This window comes from Dendropsophus ebraccatus, chromosome 1 (genome assembly GCF_027789765.1).
Source record: "Dendropsophus ebraccatus isolate aDenEbr1 chromosome 1, aDenEbr1.pat, whole genome shotgun sequence".
Taxonomy (NCBI): Eukaryota; Metazoa; Chordata; class Amphibia; order Anura; family Hylidae; genus Dendropsophus; species Dendropsophus ebraccatus.
The window spans coordinates 44,629,461-44,648,827 of record NC_091454.1 but is presented as its reverse complement, the minus strand read 5'-3'; the positions used below and the strand labels follow the sequence as shown (position 1 = coordinate 44,648,827).

At 42.5% G+C, this 19,367-nt stretch overlaps 1 protein-coding gene across 6 annotated transcripts in view; it reads left to right on the top strand.

Moving 5' to 3' along the window:
- The window catches only part of JADE2 (jade family PHD finger 2), a 260,373-nt gene that overhangs the window by 61,710 nt on the left and 179,296 nt on the right, over positions 1-19,367 (top strand). For all 6 annotated transcript variants that reach the window (XM_069969992.1, XM_069969999.1, XM_069969979.1 and 3 more), the window contains exons 2-3: positions 5,340-5,397; positions 12,923-13,008. In XM_069969992.1, the coding sequence (XP_069826093.1) occupies positions 5,340-5,397; positions 12,923-13,008 (144 nt within the window). The remainder of the gene's footprint in view (positions 1-5,339; positions 5,398-12,922; positions 13,009-19,367) is intronic.

Sequence of the window (19,367 nt, the reverse complement as noted above, 5' to 3'; positions counted from 1 at the left end):
AAAGAGGTTAAAGCTTTTTTTTTCTGTGTTTAGTCATCCTATGATTTCTCCATGGAAATCATCATAATCGTACTTGCTTTTGACTGTCTGTAAAATTGTCTGATAAATCTCCCCGTGTTTCATTCATATTCATTCTCCCCTTCAGGCTGTATGAGTACAGTCAGATTTTAAGAGAAACATCAATACATTGATAACTGGCTGTCATTTACGTACAGCTATTGAATAGCTGAAAGCCAAGTGCTATTAAATAAGCTTCAGGCAATTTATATTCTGAGCTGTTTTTGTTTCATTTTCTGAATGATAAGTGTGGTGGGTATAGTACACTTTTTCTTTATTTTGGAGATGTACTTCAATATGAAAACCAACAAATCTAAAAATTCAGAAATATAATATGTTAGACAGCTCCTGAGCTGATGAAAATGTCTCATGCCGCAATTATTTTCAGCCAGGGTTTCTCTCTGTATCATAAAGCCTGTGGGCCCATTTTGGCCATATCCAAGCAACACACAAACATATCATCTTTCTTTCTCTTTTCTCTGGCTCATAGAAATCAATAAATTGTTTTATGACCGCTTAGGTAAGATTGCAGCTTTTAACATTGGAGTCTTTAGTATGTGAGTTTAGTATGCATTTGTGCCCCTAGAATGTATACTGGGCATTAACCACTGCTCAGTTCTCAGATAAAAGACCACTCTGTTTCATAAATTGTAAACAGATAAACAGTGATGAACTTCACAGGCCATAATAGACCAATTTTTCTCTTTTCCAACCTTTTCCACCTCTGGGCACCCCTTGGTAAATTTTTTTTTTTTTTTTTACCCTAGAGAACCCCTACCAAATAATGCTCTACAAAGTAGAAAAAACATTCAGTGGCGCAAAACCTCAAGAAACAAAGGGGTATGTCATGCAAAAAAGGAGCACACCAACAAGGAATATCATGAATTCAAAAAAATAAAATATACTTTATTGGAATGTTGAAAAAAATGACAAAGTATCCCCTATACAAAGTTAAAAACATTTAAAAAACAAAGAAACGAGACCAATACAGTCCATAGGTCTTCCGATCCTGCATAACAAATCAATACACATGAGCTCCATATCCCTTAGATGAAAATAAAGAAAGCAGTGACAATAAACATTATGTCTAAATAAAGTCCATGTAAAAATATTGCACCAAGAATCAGCCCAAAAAAGTTAACCAGTGTAAGTAGTAAAAAAAAAAAAAAAAAATCATATCATGTTGAGAAGGAAAGGATCTTGCTCCTCTCCCTTTCAACATTGTTGGTGTGCTCCTTTTTTTGCATGACATACCGCTTTGTTTCTTGATGCTTTTAGTTTGGCTATTTTTGGTATGCCTTAGGAATCACCCCCTTTAGAATGTGCAGAACACCCCTCCCCCCATGTATAATCAATCAGTGACTCACAGGGGCCGACTTTCACTCTCAGTTTTCCTTTTCATCTGGCCTGGACCACAATGATGATTTCTGCTATACCCCTCATAATAATAAGGCCCCCTGCTACGCCCCTCAGTAATAATGCCCCCTGCAGTGCTCTCCATAGTAAAAAAAATACCCCCTGCTGTGTCCTCCATAGTAAAATATTCCCTGCTGTGCCTTCCATAGTAATAATGCTCCTCATAGTAATAATGCCTCCCTTCTGTGCCTTTTATAGTAATAACATTCCCCCCTGCTGTGCCCCTCATAGTAATAATGCACCCTGCTGTGCCCTCCATTGTACTACTGCCTACCCTGCTGTGCCCTTCATAGTAATAATGTTCCCCCTGCTGTTCCCTCCATAGTAATAATTTCCCCCCTGCTGTGCACCAAAAACAAAAAAAAAGGATGATACTCACAATCTGGGAAACTCTTTTGGCCTTCAGCCTGTGAGGGGTCGGATCCTCTAGTGGGCCTGAATGAATAGAGAAGCAGGACACTGACAGCTCCTGCTCCTCCATTCTGTTCACTTTAATGTTTAGCCTGCTCGCCCACCCTTACAGTGAGTAGGCGGAACATCAAAGCTAGTGGTAAATCCCTAGAAGCAGCACAGACACCGCTTTCAGGGTTGCGTAAAGTGACCATGCCATCATTCCCACCGGAATGCTGCCGCACCCTTAGCATGTTCTCATGGCACCCTGGTGCCCTGTTGGGAACCTTTGGCATAGCCTTTCTAGAGGATGGTAACCACTGCCCTGCTGTCAATGTGACATGAACCTGGAAAGTCTTCAAGGGAAGAATTAAATGTTGGTGGCAATTTAGTTGATAGTCTAGGCCCTCATTAACCTTTTCAGGCACAAAAACTAACAGTACTATTTGCTAAGTAACCGGAAGAACAGAGGCAATTAAAGAAAAAAAACTTAAAGACTCAAGGGAATCTAAGTCGACTGAGTCGATGCTTAGTAGCTCGTTACTCTGTACCCCAGAACCTCAATGAACTGAGGGTCTTCCTTCAAGTGATTCAATGCCTCAATAGACACTAAGTTGACTTTTTAACAGCATGAGACTTAGGGCCCTATTCCACGGGCCGAGCAACAATGTAAACGAGCGCCGATCTGCTAGATCGGCACTCGTTTACTGGGCCTATTCCATGGCCCGATGATTGTGAAACAGTGTCCTTGCAGCCCTTGTTTCATACATTACCTGTTCGGGCGCAGGTCTTCTTCTCCTGGCCCCCGCACGGCAGCATCGGCTTCGGAGAGGGGCTGTCTGAACGGACAGACCACTTAGCCAATCACTGGCCGCTGCGTTTCCGACCAGTGATTAGCTGAGCGGTCTGTAAGTTCAGATAGCCCTGCTCCGAAGCTGATGCTGACGCGCGGGACCAAAGAAAAAGACCTGCGCCTGGACAGGTAATGCATGGTTCTGCTGAAATCGCCGGTCGCCGCCACGCACCGCTATTCAACTGTAGCGATGCGCTGGTGGCGAACAACGATTTTAGGCCTGAACCTAAATAAACGATCAGCCGATGACACGATCATCGGCTGATCGTTCTCTCTATTCCACCGAGCGAAAATCGGCCGAATCAGGCCGAAGGGGCTGATTCGGCTGATTATCGCTCCTGTGGAATAGGGCCCTTAGTTGTCAAGCTGTAATTGAAGCTCAAGGGTAATTGAAGCTCAAGGGTACATGACAAGTTTTTTGCTGCCTTTGAACTCCGCTACAGGCACCTGGAAAAGCTGGATGCAGTCCTAGGAAACTACTCTCAGGGCTGCATTTAGCTTTTCTAGGAACCCAGAGCTTCTGTTATAGAAAATTTTTGAGATGAGGAAATCGCCACTGAATGCTTCTATTTTAAGGCCCTACTTTCATAGTATAATATTACTCTAGCATGAACTTTTTACATTTTCCATATATTTCACCCATAAGCCAAATATCCTTCAACCTATAACCTTTTGTGAGTAGTATATATGGGCAAGTTCTATACAGGTATCCATTTGCAGTGAGAAGGCCAGCATCGAAACTTGTGTGTCCACCACTGGACACTGCAGAAGGTAGACACAGAAATCAGCAAGGCTAGGAACGTCCATGGTTGCTGACATTATTGTAAGATACCCAATAAGAGAGAGATTTTTATCAATTGCTTTGAATGAAATGCTTGTTTTTATACATACACACAATGCGGGATAACCTCCTTTAAGTTTAAGTTCTTCCAGTCATTCCATAGCAACCAATCAGATTGGCTTTTTGATTTTTAAACCTGCAGTGGGGAAAAAAGGTAGGATATATCAGTTTTGACAGTGGCAAGTAGCGCCGCCACAAGTCACGATGCTTGCAAATTTGTGAATTTTGCTGTATAACTTAGGATAGTAAATTTGCTGTATATGCTAGAATACTTTTTAGAATAAATTTATAAAGAGCTGTAATATTTAAAAAAAAAAAACGCATTTGGATTGATTTACTAAAATTGTACTGTATAAATATAGACTTGCCAGTCTTATACCTCCTGTTAGTAGTCTCCTACCTCCTGTAAATTGAAATTATCAAAGATTTGTAAACTACCTCTATTTAAAAAAAAAAAAACTCCAGCCCTGAGGTGGCAGCAGAGAGCAAAGTGTCAGGCTCAAAAGAATACAATACTTCATGCAGGGCATACAGCATCTTACATGTACTGGAAGGCTTAAGATTTTTATATAGATTTGTAGATAAGAAATTTACAGATCTGTGTAACTTTCTGACACAGGGGTTTGACAGTTGGGAACCACCAATCCCGAGAACAGGGACAAATATGTCCCCAGAATTAATGGTTTGCATTGCCCATGTCCAACTTTCTATTGAGAATAAATAGATAACTTGCAGTGCACAGTATTGATTCATTGGATAATTTTTCCCCTGGTTTCAGGTTCAGTCGGGGTCCCAGCAGTCAGACCTCCATCAACCTACATGTTGTTCCCTATGCTGTTGATAAAATATAATTTCATGAGATGGGAATACCCCTTTCTCCCTTAAAGGACACAGTGGATTTTGGTTCTAAGAATGTAGCCAATTTTCATTTTTGCATTTTAGTTTTTTTCCCTTTTCGTCTTCTAAGAGCCATAGTGCTTTAATTTTTCCACCCACGTCTTTTTTTTTTTTTTTTTTTTTGCAACACAATCTTTTGTTTTTATTGGTATATTTGTGTAGAAATTTTTCTTCCTTTTTCTTATAATTTTTTTTTCTGATTTGATAATGTAATTAAAACCTTTATTGTAGGAAGGGCTCTCTGTTATTTTTAAAATCTTTTTTTTTTTTTTTTTTTTTAACACACCTTTTAAGTCCCTCTAGAGGACTATTAAAGGCAATCATTCGAGCTGTTATTGCAAGCTGTTTGTTTTCTGCTTTAAAACCGCTAAATAAATGGGTGCCAGATGGAAATCCAATGGACCCATTAAAGTCCCTTTGTGTTTTTGTGCACTGAGTGGACTCTGTGGCATAGGGCCCAAATGAAGGCAGAACAAGAATTGCATAAGGCTAATCCCTTCAAGTTACAACCTGGCTAAGTAACCAAGCCCTGCTACATCAATGGCTGCCAGGTCACTGTCCATGGTATCCAAACCCAAAGCTTAGTCTTATGCAGCCCTACTACAGTGCCTCCTCTTCAATAAATATTGCACTTATAGAGCATAGTTTTTTCTCCCGTGGGCCTGCCATGATGTGCTTGTCTGCTGTTTTTATTCACCAAATAAAGATACAAGATTTTTCACTACAATGCTGAGTCTGTCTTGGATATTGGGACATTCTTTTTGGTTACTGTTGTACTATTGTGTCTTGTCCTGAATGCTTCCAAAATAAATAGCATTTTTATGATGGTTTACTACTTCACAATATTGCTTTTTAGAAAATAATTATTATTTTACTTTTTTGCAGATGGAAGAGAAGAGGAGGAAGTTCTCACTTAGCAGCGATGACTCCGATACCACTGACAGTAAGACGCAAATATCATCATGTCATTTATAGCATAAAACTTTTTTCTGGCTTCATGAAAGAAAAAGGGTTTTTAAAAATATGGCCCAGTAGTAGGGGATCAACATCTTAAATGAATGACGTTCATCACAATTTTCCAGGACCTTTACTGGCCTCTCTACCTGTCAATCATCCCCTCCGAGCAGGATGACAGGCAGAGAGCGGTGACTAGATACGGGCGGGGAGGTAGTCATCTGGGCCGCTCCCCACTCGTGTTTGCCTGTCACGCACCCGGGGGATTAAACTGCTTTTTTGGGTATACAGCTCCTGCAGTTAATTCTGAATCACATCTTGAGTACTCTAATAGGGCTCAATCTAGTGTAAGTATCTACAGACTACTAAATAGTAAATGTTTTTTTTCGATACAGCAAATGGTGGAATGATAATTAAGACAGAGCCATCCTCCTGATGACGGCAATGAGTGGGTGAATTTAGTTAAGGGGCTATGCGTTTCCTGTTTTAACCCCTTAACGACCCATCTCTGAATGGGAATCGCTGCGCTCCTGTCTATTGGTAGCCAGGAAATGTGGCTATTAGTGGGCGTAAGCCAATCGCGGCACCCACTAATTAGGACATGACAGCTGCATTTTAATACCCTCCAAAGCGCATCTGTGGTGGTCTAGTGGATGCCCCCCAGGGGGACTTTAATTTATTGTGTAAATTAAAAAAAAATGTATATTTTTTTTATTAATAATGAAGCCTCTCCCCTAATAAAAGTTTGAATCACCCCCCTTTTCCCATTTTATAAATAAAAATAAAAATGCAAACATATTTGGTATCGCCACGTGCATGTTTGTCCGAACTATTAAACGATCACATTCCTGATCATGCACTGTAAACTGATTAAGTGCAAAAAAAAATTCCAAAGTGCAAAATTACGCATTTTTGGTCGCATCAAATTCAGAAAATTTGTAATAAAAAGTGATCAAAAAGTTGCATATACGCAATGTAGGTACCAATAGAAAACCACCCCAAATTTAAAAAATTGTGTTTTAATTTTAAATTTTACTGTACAAATAATTTTTTTCTTAAAATGAAGTCTGTTGTTGAAAAGTGCAATTAGTGGCGCAAAAAATAAGGGCTCGTATGGGTCTGTAGGTGAAAAGATACAAGCGCTATGGTCTTTTTAACACAAGGAAAAAACGAAAGCGCAAAAATGAAAATTGGCTTCATCCTTAAGGAGTTAATTATCATTCCACCATATCTACCATTGGACCTAATTTGCAGTTACTTAATATGAGTTGGTTGTCTCTGCTGCCAATCTTTGATATACATACCTGCGATGGGGATGGAGATCGCCAAACCTCTCCCGAGCAGCCGAGCATTTCATCGGAGAGGCTCAGAGACGCTAGGCTGCCAGGAGAGCTTCGGGAGAATGAGAGAGGCGCCGGAAGTTGCCGAAGCCTCTCTCATTCTCCCGAAGCTTTTCTGGCAGCCGAGCGTCTCCGATGAGATGCTCGACTGCCCAGGAGAGGTTCGGCGATCTCCGTCCCCGACGCAGGTAGTTTACGTCACACTGCCTGCACCCTAACTTCAACCCTGAACCCTGATTTTTCGGGGTTAAAAAGTCGTCTTATACGCCGGAAAATATGGTAAGTGCGCACACAAGTGCGCGGCTGATCAGCATCTCCTCCTTTTTGGTGTAAGTCCCCCCCCCCTCCTGGTTAAAAATAAATACTTATTTTTCCCTACATCTTACTGCCACTGTTTGCTGATAAGTACCACACATAAGTGCGGTACATTTATCAGCAACTCCTTTTTGCCGTAGGTTTTTTTTCTTTCTTACTGTTAAAAAAAAAAAAAAACATGTAAAAAACATTACATTACACTACACTACTTAAAATGAAGTTTTACACTACACCACTACACTACATTACACATTTACTTACCCCATATAATGTACTAATCCCCAGAAATGGCCCACAGGGTGTTTTCGGTGGAGGAGGCATACGCTCTAATTGCCTCCGACACCGAAACAGCCAGTGAAGATTAATGGGGGAATCGTTCTTTCCTCCATTCATCATCATCATTCAATGATGATGAATATCCACGTAGGCGTCCAAGAAGGACGCCTCGGGCTGCCCACCAGACGCATCATCCCATCTCGACCTCCACCCCCCAGACAGGTGACCCCCATCTGGACCCCAGCCCCCCAAAATTATGAGCCCCAGATTCCTGGCTTTGGAGCACAAGCAGGAATCCAAATTAACCCCACAGGCCTCAGAGAAACAGACTTTTTCAAGATCTATTTCTCTGATGACCTTATAAATTTGATGGTGGCGCAAACAAACTTGTACGCGCACCAATTTATAGCCCAAGACCCCTCCTCATCTTTTGCTAGGCCCGTGGCATGGACCCTTGTTCATGCAGTGGAAATGAACAAATTTTGGGGGCTCCTGCTGCATGTGGGCCTCAGGGTACACTTTCAGATTTAGGCTATGTTCACACAACGTATGAGACCGGCTGTCCCGTGACCCGGCCATGTTACCGAACGGCGGTCTCTGCCCGGACCATCTCTTAAGTACTTAAGTACCGGCCAGATGATTTTTCCGGCCGAAGGGTTCTGATGCGTGAGCATCAGCGTGCGCCGCCATCAGAACCTCCCACAGCACACAATGAAGCAAGTGGCCGGAGCCACTCACTTTATTGTGTGAACTGACAGGTCTTTCAGTGAATTGCGACTGCAGAAAACTGACATGTCAGTTATTTGCGGCCCCGTACGAGATCCCGGCCGGAGCGTATACAGTGTGTATACGCTCCGGCCGGGATCCCACAGAAGATAAGACTATGTCCACTCCTCACAAAGTACGGCCCTTGTACGGCCCATCGGCAACATAGTGTGAACATAGCCTTATACTGTATGAAGAAAGGGACACCCAAATTAAACCCCCAGAAAGCCCCCCCCCCCCCCCCCCCCATTCTAGGAGTTAGTGGGAAGATTTTTTTGGGAACTGATCTTCCCACTGCTGGATAAAGGTTACCACCTGTACGTGGATAACTTTAATACCAGCACCCCCTTCTTCTTGTCCCTTGCTGCCCGATCTACTGTAGTCTGCGGCATGATTAGAAAAAATCTGAAGCAGTCCTAATAGCCATGGAGAGGGCCCCAGCGCTTCTGGATATGAAGGACCCCGTATCGTAACAGGAAAAAAGGGGAGATCTCAGAAGAATCAGAGGAGGATCAGAAAGGACACCACTTTTCGGTGTGACACCTGTACTGATCACCCCGGCCTCTGCATAAAGGATTGCTTCAAGGTGTACCATACGTCATTGGAGTTTTAAATTTTCTAAATTCTTTTCTTTATTCCTATTTCAGGGGTTGCGTTGATCCAGGGATTATTCTAATTGCCATTTTGGAGTCAGGAAGGAATTTTTTTTCCCTGTGATGAGGCTACTGTTTTTTTGCCTTCCTCTGGATCAGCACAGGTTGAATTTGATGGACTCCTGTACTTTTCAACCTTATGAACAAATAATTGGCATAATACCCACAAATAAATTAATTGTCCTTTTCCCCCAACTAAATAGGCATGGCCCCCATTCCCATTAGAGGCTTGCCATGTTGCATTTACAAAGCCTCTGTGCTGCTAAGACAGTGAAAACCATGCACAAGTGACCCCATTCTGGAAACTACACTCCTTAAGGAATCTAACAAGGGGTGCAGTGGGGATATGGACCCTGTGATGGGCATTTTTCATTTTCACAGCACATGTTCTACATATGTGCCTGTCACCAGTGGGATCCATATGGTCACTGCACCCCTTGTTATGTTCCATGAGGGGTGTAGTTTCCAGAATGGGGTCACTTGTGGGGGGTTTCCACTGTTCTGGCAGCACAGGGGCTTTGTAAATGCAACATGGCCTCTATCCTCCATTCCAGCCTCTAAATGGCGCTCTGTCCCTTTTGGTGGCTTGCACTGTGCTCATATAGGACATTATGTCCACATTTGGGGTATTTTGGTACTCCCTACATATTACCCTACATATTTTGCGCTCAATTTCTCTTTTAACCCCTTGTGGAAATGAAAAAAAAAATCAAGGCTAGACCAACATTTTTTACACTAAATCATTGATCTAGTCTTGGTTTTTTTCATTTTCATAAGAGGTTAAAAGATCAAAAATCACAAAATGTATAGAGCAATTTCCCCTGAGTACTAAAATACTCCACATGTGGACTTAAGGCGACATACGGCCACAAGACGAGCCTCCAAAAGGAAGGAGCGCCATTTGGCTTTTAGAGGCTGGATTTGGCTGGTATGGATTTTGAGGGCCATGTTGCATTGAAAAAGCCCCTGTGTTGCCAAGACAGTTGATACCCCCCACAAGTGGCCCCATTATGGAAACTACAACCCACAAGGAACGTAACAAGGGGTGTAGTGAGCATATGGACCCCACTGGCGACTGGCACATATGTGGAACAATGTGGTGTGAAAATGAAATATTACATTTTTTACACTATAATGTTGGTCTAGCCTTGAATTTTTCATTTTCACAAGGGGTTAAAAGAGGAATAAAAGCATACAGAATGTGTAGAACAATTTCTCCTGAGTCCGTATATACCCCACATGTGGACATAAAGTGCCATGTGGGCGCCGGTCAAGCCTCCGAAGGGAAGGAGCGCCATTTAGGTTTTGGAGTCTGGATTTGGCTAGAATGGATGATGAATGCCATGTCGTATTTACAAAGCCCCTGTGCTGCCAAGACAGTGGAAATCCCCCACAAGTGACCCCATTCTGGAAACTAAACCCCTCAAGGAATCTAAAAAGGGGTGCAGTGAGGATATAGACCTCTTGATGACGGGCACATTTGTGCTGTGAGAGTGAAAAAATGAAATTTTTCTTTCACGTCACATTGTTCCACATTTGTGCCCATCACCAGTTGGGTCCATATGCTCACTGCACCCCTTGTTAGATTCCTTGAGTCGTGTAGTTTCCAGAATGGGGTCACTTGTGGGGGGTTTCCACTCTCTTGGTTGTATTGGGGCTTTGTAAATGCAGCATGGCCCTTGAAATCCATTCCAGTGAAATCCAGCTTCCAAAAGCTTCCAATTGGCTCTCGTTCCCTTTAAAGGCTTGTCCTACGCCCGCTTGGCACTTAATGTCCACAAGTGGGGTATTTCCGTAAAAATGAAAGATTGAAGGCTAGAACAACGTTGTGGTGTAAAAAAATTAAAATTTTCCTTTTTTTCTCACCACATTGTTCTGAAAATCTGTGAAACACCAGTGGGGTCCAAATGCTTACCGCACCCCTTGTTACATTCCTTGAGGGGATTGTTTTTTTTTTTTTTGCACCCCAGAGCCTCTGCCAATCTGAAGTGTTAGAGTAAAAAATTACCAACTATAACTGAGGCGTTGAAATTCACTAGGCGTTCCTTTATATCTGAGGCTTGTAGTTGCATCAAATAGCGCAATAGTGCCACAAAGGGGATATTTCTATAAACTGCAGAAACGGGGCGATAAATATTGGGGTGCATTTCTCTGGTAATAGATTTATAATTATGAAAGATATTGGATTACAATAACATTTCTGCACAGAAAATTACATTTTCAATTTTCTTACACACTTAGCTTTTGTTTCTGTGACTTACCTGAAGGGTTAAAAAACTTTCTGGATGTGCTTTTGCACAGTTTGGGTGGTGCAGTTTCTGAAATGGGTTGCTTTATGGGGCTTTCTAACATATTGTCCCCTCAAGCCTGAACAGGTCCCTAAAAAAAAAAATCAGATTTTGACATTTTTGTGAAAATATCAAAATTTGCTGCTTCCTAATAAAGCGTAACTGTCATTTTTTTTTTACTTGCATAGATGAAGCGTTTTCAAATTAATTACTAATATGCTTTATCAGCTTTTTTTGTCATCTAGTCCAACTAATGTTCAATTTTATTCTCCCCCTAGTCTTTGTTATCTGTTCAATCTTTCACAGTTTTGCAGTAAAACCCCTCTTCACTTTTTCTGCCTTTGTGAAGACGGATTCCCTCTGAGAACCTCCCTCAGAGCCTACGAGAGCGCCCCCGTGTAGGAGCCTCTCAGCCTGTAGTGAGAGATAGGAGCTGCGTCTTAGCTCCTGCTGCAAAGAGAGAGGGTGCTGTCCAAATCAGATATTCTTCATTTATTGATTTCCCCACTCTGACAGCTTACTCACATCCCACTGCACGGTGACTAGGAGAGGACGGAGAGATAAGAATGTGAAGAATATTACATGCAGGGAGTCTGGGACAGCAAGCAAGGGGTTAACTGGCCTGACCCAATCTCTTGCTCGACTCCCGGCATGTAATCTTCACATTCTTATCTCTCAGACCGTCCTCTCCTGGTCACCTTGCTGTGGGATGTGAGTGAGCGTTCAGCTGCAAAGAGCTAGTCGGGAAAAATGACTTTTCAGTAGTTGAGTTAAAGAGAGACTACCACTTCAATCATGGTATGAAAGTTAAAGCCTGATGGGAGTGCTAGTCTTGCTACAGTATTCTGCATAGGCAGACATCATCAAAGGAGGATCCCGCCCCCCAGCCGAAATACATGACAGTTAGTGAGGTGCTGGCTGCATGTACAGGAAATCGAACATGACCCCCCCCACCCCCGCGACGTGGTCACGGAGGAGCAATCCCCGCATCCTCACCCAGCCGATGTCTGCGCAGTAATGCCGCTGATCCCGGGTCGGCATTCTATTGCTTTGGGCTGCAGTAATAAGGGGTCATGTGGGTCTGTAGGTGAGAAAATGCAAGCGCTATGGCATTTTAAATACAAAGAGGAAAAAACGAAAGTGCAAAAATGAAAATTAGCCTTGTCCAGAAGAGGTTAAGCTTGCTATTGTCTAAAAAAAATTGACTCCAACTAAAACTAACTCCAACTCCACAGCCCTGAATGCATTTAAAGCACCAGTCGTTACCAATGGTTTATTTTACCAGGTTTGGACAATAGTAATAGCTGCTCTCTTTCAGTTGCAGCTTCAGTTACTGTGTTTACTGTGCTAGGTAGTAATGACGAGCAAGTGGGCAGGAAAAAAAAGCCAAGGGAGTGGGTACAGTGGGAGTGGGAAGCACTGCATGATTGGAAATGTAGTTTCCTGGCAGGCGCCATCTTCGATATAGACCAGCATTTAGAAAACGCTCACAATACTTAGGGGGACATGATGAGTGCGCTAGTTTTGGGAGCATTTCATCTTTTAGCTTTTGTGCAAAATACCCTTTTAACACCTGGACAAATGCTTTAACCATTGATAACAAAGTTGATCCCCCCCCTTTTTCCCGGCTCTAACAACACAATGGAACACGCCATGGTTTTTCATCCAGAACATTGATGACGCATGTACTTTAACAAAGGGTATCTTATGACTCATATGACCTACTGTACATAAATCGATTGTATTTGAGCCCATGTTATGGTGGATGGTAGAAGTCAATTGTTGCTGTTGTGAGACATTGCTGATTATTTTTTCAGCTTCATGACTTAATATTGGTGGAAATTCCTTGAGTTTAATTGTAGGTAATTTTACTGCAGGTCACACAACATCCTGGTCAAGATGTTCCAAAACTGCAACTACCAAAAACAGCTGGACCAGACAGAAGGAGAAGAAACCATCAGAGGTTTGTACATACATTTAATCAAAGGATAATTTCATTTTCTCACTACTGTATATCATGAGTATGCATTTGTATACCAAAATAGTATACAGATGTCCTGCATTGTACTCATGTGCCAAAAGGGTATCTTTTTGGCAGGCATATGAAGTTGTATACATTTGCACTTTTACTTGACGTGTATTAGACACGCATAATTTAAACCTTTACATGGTAACAGATTTTCAAACCCCCAATGTTTCCATAAGGGTGATCCTTGTTGCTGGGAAGCTTCATTGTTGTCTAACCACTCTTTTTCCTGACAGAAATGCCTTGTATAATTGTAACTATAACCTCACAATTCAGTTTATTTCATAGTTTTGTGCTTGAATTTGGTTACTATTGCTCAGAAACAGGTGGCTCGTGATGATTAATTAGTTTCTTGTACACAGGCCTTTAGCTTGAAACATGTCCTGGGCCCTTCAGGGTTGATTCGTGTAGCCTGCGTTTATTGGTATTATATATAAAAATTTTAAGTACCTATTGAGAATTAGTTGTTCTCACTGGTAATCAAGCATCTACTTCTTTCTTGTGTATTGTCCCAATAATCTGTATACTAAGGGCCCTATTACACGGGACGATTATCGTGTGAAAAATCGTTATATTGTTCGAATTTAAACGATAATCGTTCTGCGTAATTGCAGGCAACGATCGAAAAATCGTTCGTATGCCGATCGTTGATTTAGATCTGAACCTAAAATTATCGTTAATCGTTCGCTGTAATTCCACATTCGTTCCCTCAAGTTCTGCATTTTTTCACTAATCGTTCAGTGTAATAGTACATTGCCCATTGTTTTCCTGAGATCAGAAGGAATAAACAATCGCAATAACTATGATAATAACGATCATATCTAACAATTATCGTTCTGTGTAATATGGTGAACGATTTCAGGTTAACAATAAACAATCTCGTTTGCGATCGTTTATCGTTAATCGTTAAAAATCGCTCTGTGTAATAGGACCCTAAGCCTAAAGGCATGTGTTTTTCCTTTCCAAACTGTAAATTAAAGGAGAAGTTTTATAAATTTTTTTATTAAAGTATTGTATTGCCCCCAAAAGTTATACAAATCACCAATATACACTTATTACGAGAAATGCACACAAAGTGCTTTTTCCCTGCACTTATTACTGCATCAAGGCTTCACTTCCTGGATAAAATGGTGATGTCACGACCCCACTCCCAGAGCTGTGCAGGCTGAGGCTGCTGGAGATGGCAGGGGGATGCTCAGTGTCAGCTCTGTCCCCCTCCTGGTCTCCCTGCTGCAGCTCTCCCCCAGTGTGCCACTCCCCACCAGGACTCCAACCTGCTCTCTCCCAGCATACCAGCTCCCCACACTCTTCCCCATGTGCTGGCTGCCCACCCCGCGCGGTGGAACCTTCTCAGATGTCCCTGAAGCGGCGGCATATTCAATTTAGCCAGGACCCAGCACTTTCTTTCCTCACCCACTGATAAGTGAGTAGTGGAGTCCAGGGCGGGGGAAAGAAAGACAGCAGCGGCTGCTGGGGAAAGAAAGTGCTGCTTGAATATGCCGCTCCTTCGGGGACATCTGAGAACGTTCTGCCGGGTGAGGTGGGCAACGGACACACGGGGAGAGCAGGGGGGTCCCGGTGGGGAGCAGCACGCTGGGGGAGAGCATGGGGTCCCAGTGGGGAGTGGCACACTGGGGAAGAGCTGCATGCAGTAGTAAGTGCAGAGAAAAAGCACTTTCCGTGCATTTCCAGTAAGTGTATATTGGTGATTTGTAAAACTTTTCGTAGGCAAATACAATACTTGAATAAAAAATTTCGCCAGACTTCACCTCTAAAGTTTTAGAAACATGCAAAGCAAGCTACATAGACCACCAAGACCATATCAATGCGTCCATAGCGGGGTCCCAGCGCTGGAAGGGGGGGGGGGAGGGGGGGAGGGGGGGGAGGCGGGTTGCTTGTGAGTGACCTCTGGCTTCAGTTTCCACCCCCTCCCCGGTGATCCTCAAAAACACCCCCCGGCCGGGAGTACCCCTTTAATGTAGGTCTGGACATGAAGGAAAAAAAAAAAAAAAAAAAAAAGGGTAACAACAACAGAACAATTGCAAACGAATAGCAAAGAAATCACTTAACCCCTTGCCGTCAGTAATAGGTATATATACTTTCCTACTGCACATACTCCAGTAGCCAGACATGGAGGTAATGAGAGGCAGCAGCGATCCCGCAGCTGAGTCTCATTAACCCCTTAAACGCTGCGATCTATAGCGATCGCGGCGTTTAAGGTACTCAGTGATAGAACAAGCTTCTGTCACTGAGTGATCGGGACTTGCGGGGGTCCCGATTGCTTGTGCTAATGGGCGGGGGTAAGTCACTTACCTCCGTCCTGTCTGATCAGCGATCTATAAATAGAGTCTGCTCTATGCATAGATCGCTGATAACATTGGCATAGCATAGATCAGTACATGCAATCTATTGATTGTGTGTTTTACAGTGACAAAACAAAGTTAAAAAAAAAAAAGTAATAAAAAAAAAGATTTTAAAATTATTTTAAAAAAATCCCTTATAACCCCCCCCTCCCAATAAAAGTTTAAAATACCCCCTTGCCCATTAGAAAAATAAAAATATTAAAAAAATAAACATATTACATATTGTAGAGTGCGGAATTGTCTGATCTATTAAAATATAACACTATTGTTCCCACACGGTGAATGGCATAAACGAAAAAAAAAACACACACCAGGATTGCTCTAAATGTGCAAATCCAATCTGTGGCAGAAAATTATTTTCCCATTTTTCCCATAACTGGATGTAGTTTGCCCTATGATAAGTACTATGTCCTGTGGCGATATTATACAAACATTTCAATCCCCTCGTCAAGCATTTAAAGTACGAGAAGGTAGACCTGTCTGCCCGAACATTTAATGGTTGCAAAGTGCCAAGCAAGTGGCGAGCCTGGAGATATTTGTAGAAGTCATTGCTGTGTAACTTTAATTCCATTTGTAATTCCTCATAGGGTTGTAAAGTCTGGCTTGTGTATAGCTGCTTCATTTCTCTAATACCCTTCTGTATCCAGGAGGATAGATTAACGTCCGGGATAAAGGTTTGTAAAAACCGTAGAGAGAGTGATTGCTAGTGCTTGTGATTGTCTAGATCAGTGCTTCTCAAACTGTGAGGCGCCCCCTAGTTGTTGGTGAGGCCCAGCTGGGGAGACAGTTTTCATAAAAGTAACTATGATCTGCACAGTCCTTTTGCTGTATGCAAAAATCTCCATTTTAGCAACATTATTAATATATTTTGTACTTGCTTTATTAGCATATAGAACTTGGGAGATGGGTGAAAGGTAGCCCTAGCAATATTTTCAGCTTTTAAATGGACTTTCACCACAAATAGTGAGGCCCAGGCACCCTCTTGGTCAGTCTGGTGAGGCCCAGGCATTGCCTTGGTCTGTTGGGTGAGGCTCCAGTAGAAAAAGTTTGAGAAGCACTGGTCTAGATGATCATTAGCAGCTGCTCTCCCATAATGCGAGAGCCACATTGCTTAAGACACTTTGAAAATTGGGTTAGGGCAAACAAGGTCCAGCACCTTCCAAAAAAGCACATAAAGTACATCTCTCAACTCCAAGGTTGATACCAAGTGATTCTCTATTTGCACCCATGGTACGTTTGTCGACATCAACCACCAATGCTTTAACATAGCCACTAGTGTAGCTTCATGATAACTTTTTAAATCTGAAACCCCTATTCCCCCTGCAGGAGAATGTTTATATAATAGTTTTGCCGCTACTCTGGGTTTCTTCCCTGACCACAAAAAACGTTTTATTTGTTTTAGGCTTTTGCACACAAAGTGAAACCTACGCCAGTACAGAACTGGCATAAGTGTCAATGACATTTTTCCTACAGAAAAAATGTTAAATGTGGTGCAGGCAGTGTCTGTGGCCCCCATTCTGCACTCTCACTGCCCCTCTGGGAACCATAAGAGGACCAGGGCCATACGTATTACAGATCGGCTTGCTGCTGTCCCATTGCAGCAAGCCGATTCCATTACTAGACCAAGGATGGTTTTTACAACCCATTTAAGTCCCGCAGTCAGTTTTGTAAATTGCTGTCAATAATTCAGTCATAGATTTTTCCAGCCAGGGAGAATCTCCTACTGCAGGTCCCAGTGAAACATCTGGGTACTGCACATCTGCACTTGACTGGAACAGACTGCAAGTAGTATTCAGATGCAGCTGTCAACTTTGCTCACTCACTCCTCTCAGCCCCTCCCAGACACATAATGGACAGAGAAATTTAGAAAAAACGCTTTTTCAGTACAGAAGGAAACTCTTTTTGGTATATAAATCCTATTACAGAGTTTCTTAAAATTTCTTGTTCTATAGATATTTGTTTTCAGAAAAATTACCCTGAAATGAAAGTTACTGCATGAAAGTGCTGCATCATTTGAGCCATTGGATGAGCTGCCAATCAAAATTTGCCTTCTTGCTAGCTATCACTACTGTCAAAGGGTAATTGTATACGGTGGGTAAGCTGAGAGAGCCTGCAATAATCTATCCAATCAGGGGGAAAGGACTTTTCATAACCTGGATGTAAAACGGTGCTTAATTAATTATTTAGGTGTTACAAGAGAATTTCAGCTCATCTGTAAATCGGTGGACTAAACAAGCTATTTCTATTGCCTACAACGCTCAGAGAAAATGTTCACCTTGCTGCTTCACTTGCCAAGTCGGCTAGATCTGTAGCCACATCCTTGGTGGCACAGGCTGGAACAACCCTAGACCCGATCTGCAAGGCAACCACCTGGCACTTGGTTCATACTTTCCTTAAAGGGGTAGTGCACCAAAAATTTTTTTCTTTTAAATCAACTGCTGCCATGAAGTGCCAGAGATTTGTAATTTACTTCTATTAAAAAATCTCAAGCCTTCCAGTACTTATCAGCTGCTGTGTGTCCAGCAGGAAGTGGTGTTTTCTTTCCTGTCTGACACAGTGCTCTCTGTTGCTTCCTCTGTCCATGTCAGGAACTGTCCAGAGAAGGAGCAAAACCCCATAGAAAACCTCTCCTGCTCTCCAGACTGGAAATAATACCACTTCCTGCTGGGCATACAGCAGCTGATAAGTACTGGAAGGCTTGAGATTTTTTAATAGAAGTAAATTACAAATCTCTGGCACTTCATGGCAGCAGTTGATTTGAAAGAAAAAAAAATTTGGTGCACTACCCCTTTAAGCACCAAAGAACACAGTTAGGGTCCCATTCCATGGGCCGAGGAGGGCCCGATCAACGATGTAAACGAGTGGCGATCTGCTAGATCGCCACTCGTTTACTAGGCCTATTCCACGGGCCGATGATCGTTGACCGAGGGCTGCAAGGACATTGTTACCGATGTCCTTGCAGCCCTTGCAGCATCATACATTACCTGTCCAGGCTTCTCCGCGCTGTCTTCATCCCCGGGTCCCGCGCGCTCTATCTTCAGAATGGCCGGTCAGCTGACAGGCCACACTCAGCCAATCACAGGCCGCGGTGGTCCCCGCCTGTGATTGGCTGAGCGCTCCATCAGCTGACCGGCCATTCTGGAGATAGAGCGCGCGGGACCCAGGGATGAAGACAGCGCGGAGAAGAAGCCTGGACAGTTAATGTATGATGCTACTGCTTGTCAAATCGTCGGTCGCCCGCCGCGCACCGCTATTCAACTGTAGCGATGCGCGGTGGGGGAACAATGATTTTAGGTCTGGCCCTAAATGAACGATCAGCTGATGACACGATAATCGGCTGAGCGTTCTCTCTATTTCACCGAACGATAATCGTCCGAATCGGGCCAAATGGGGCCGATCCGGCTGATTATCGTTACTGTGGAACCAGTCTCTGATTTGGTCTTCGGTTGTAAACTTCTTTTGGCCATTGTTCCCCCAATACAGTCCTACAATTTTTTGGGTCTTCCAGCACCCCTCATTCATACCCTACTATAGCATAGCAATCATCAGTGTATGTAATGTAGTCCATGCATGTTATAGTCCCATAGGGACTAATAAATATATATATAAGTTTTAAAAAATATGCCAAAGCTCCTGCCCCAATAAAAGTTGAAATCCCCTCTATCTCATTTTATAAATAAAACACATAAAAATAATAAAATAAACATATATACACAACAGCTTGCATAATTGTCCAATCTATTAAAATAATGTACCTACACGGCGTAAAAAAATAGCTGTAAACGCCAGGACTGCCGATTTTTTTTTTTTTTTAAATTACATTTTATATAAAAAAAATTTTTTATAAAAAGTGATCAATATGTCCGATATATATACAGATATGGTACTAAAAAGCTAGAGATCATGGCGCAAACAATGTTGCCCCATAGGTGA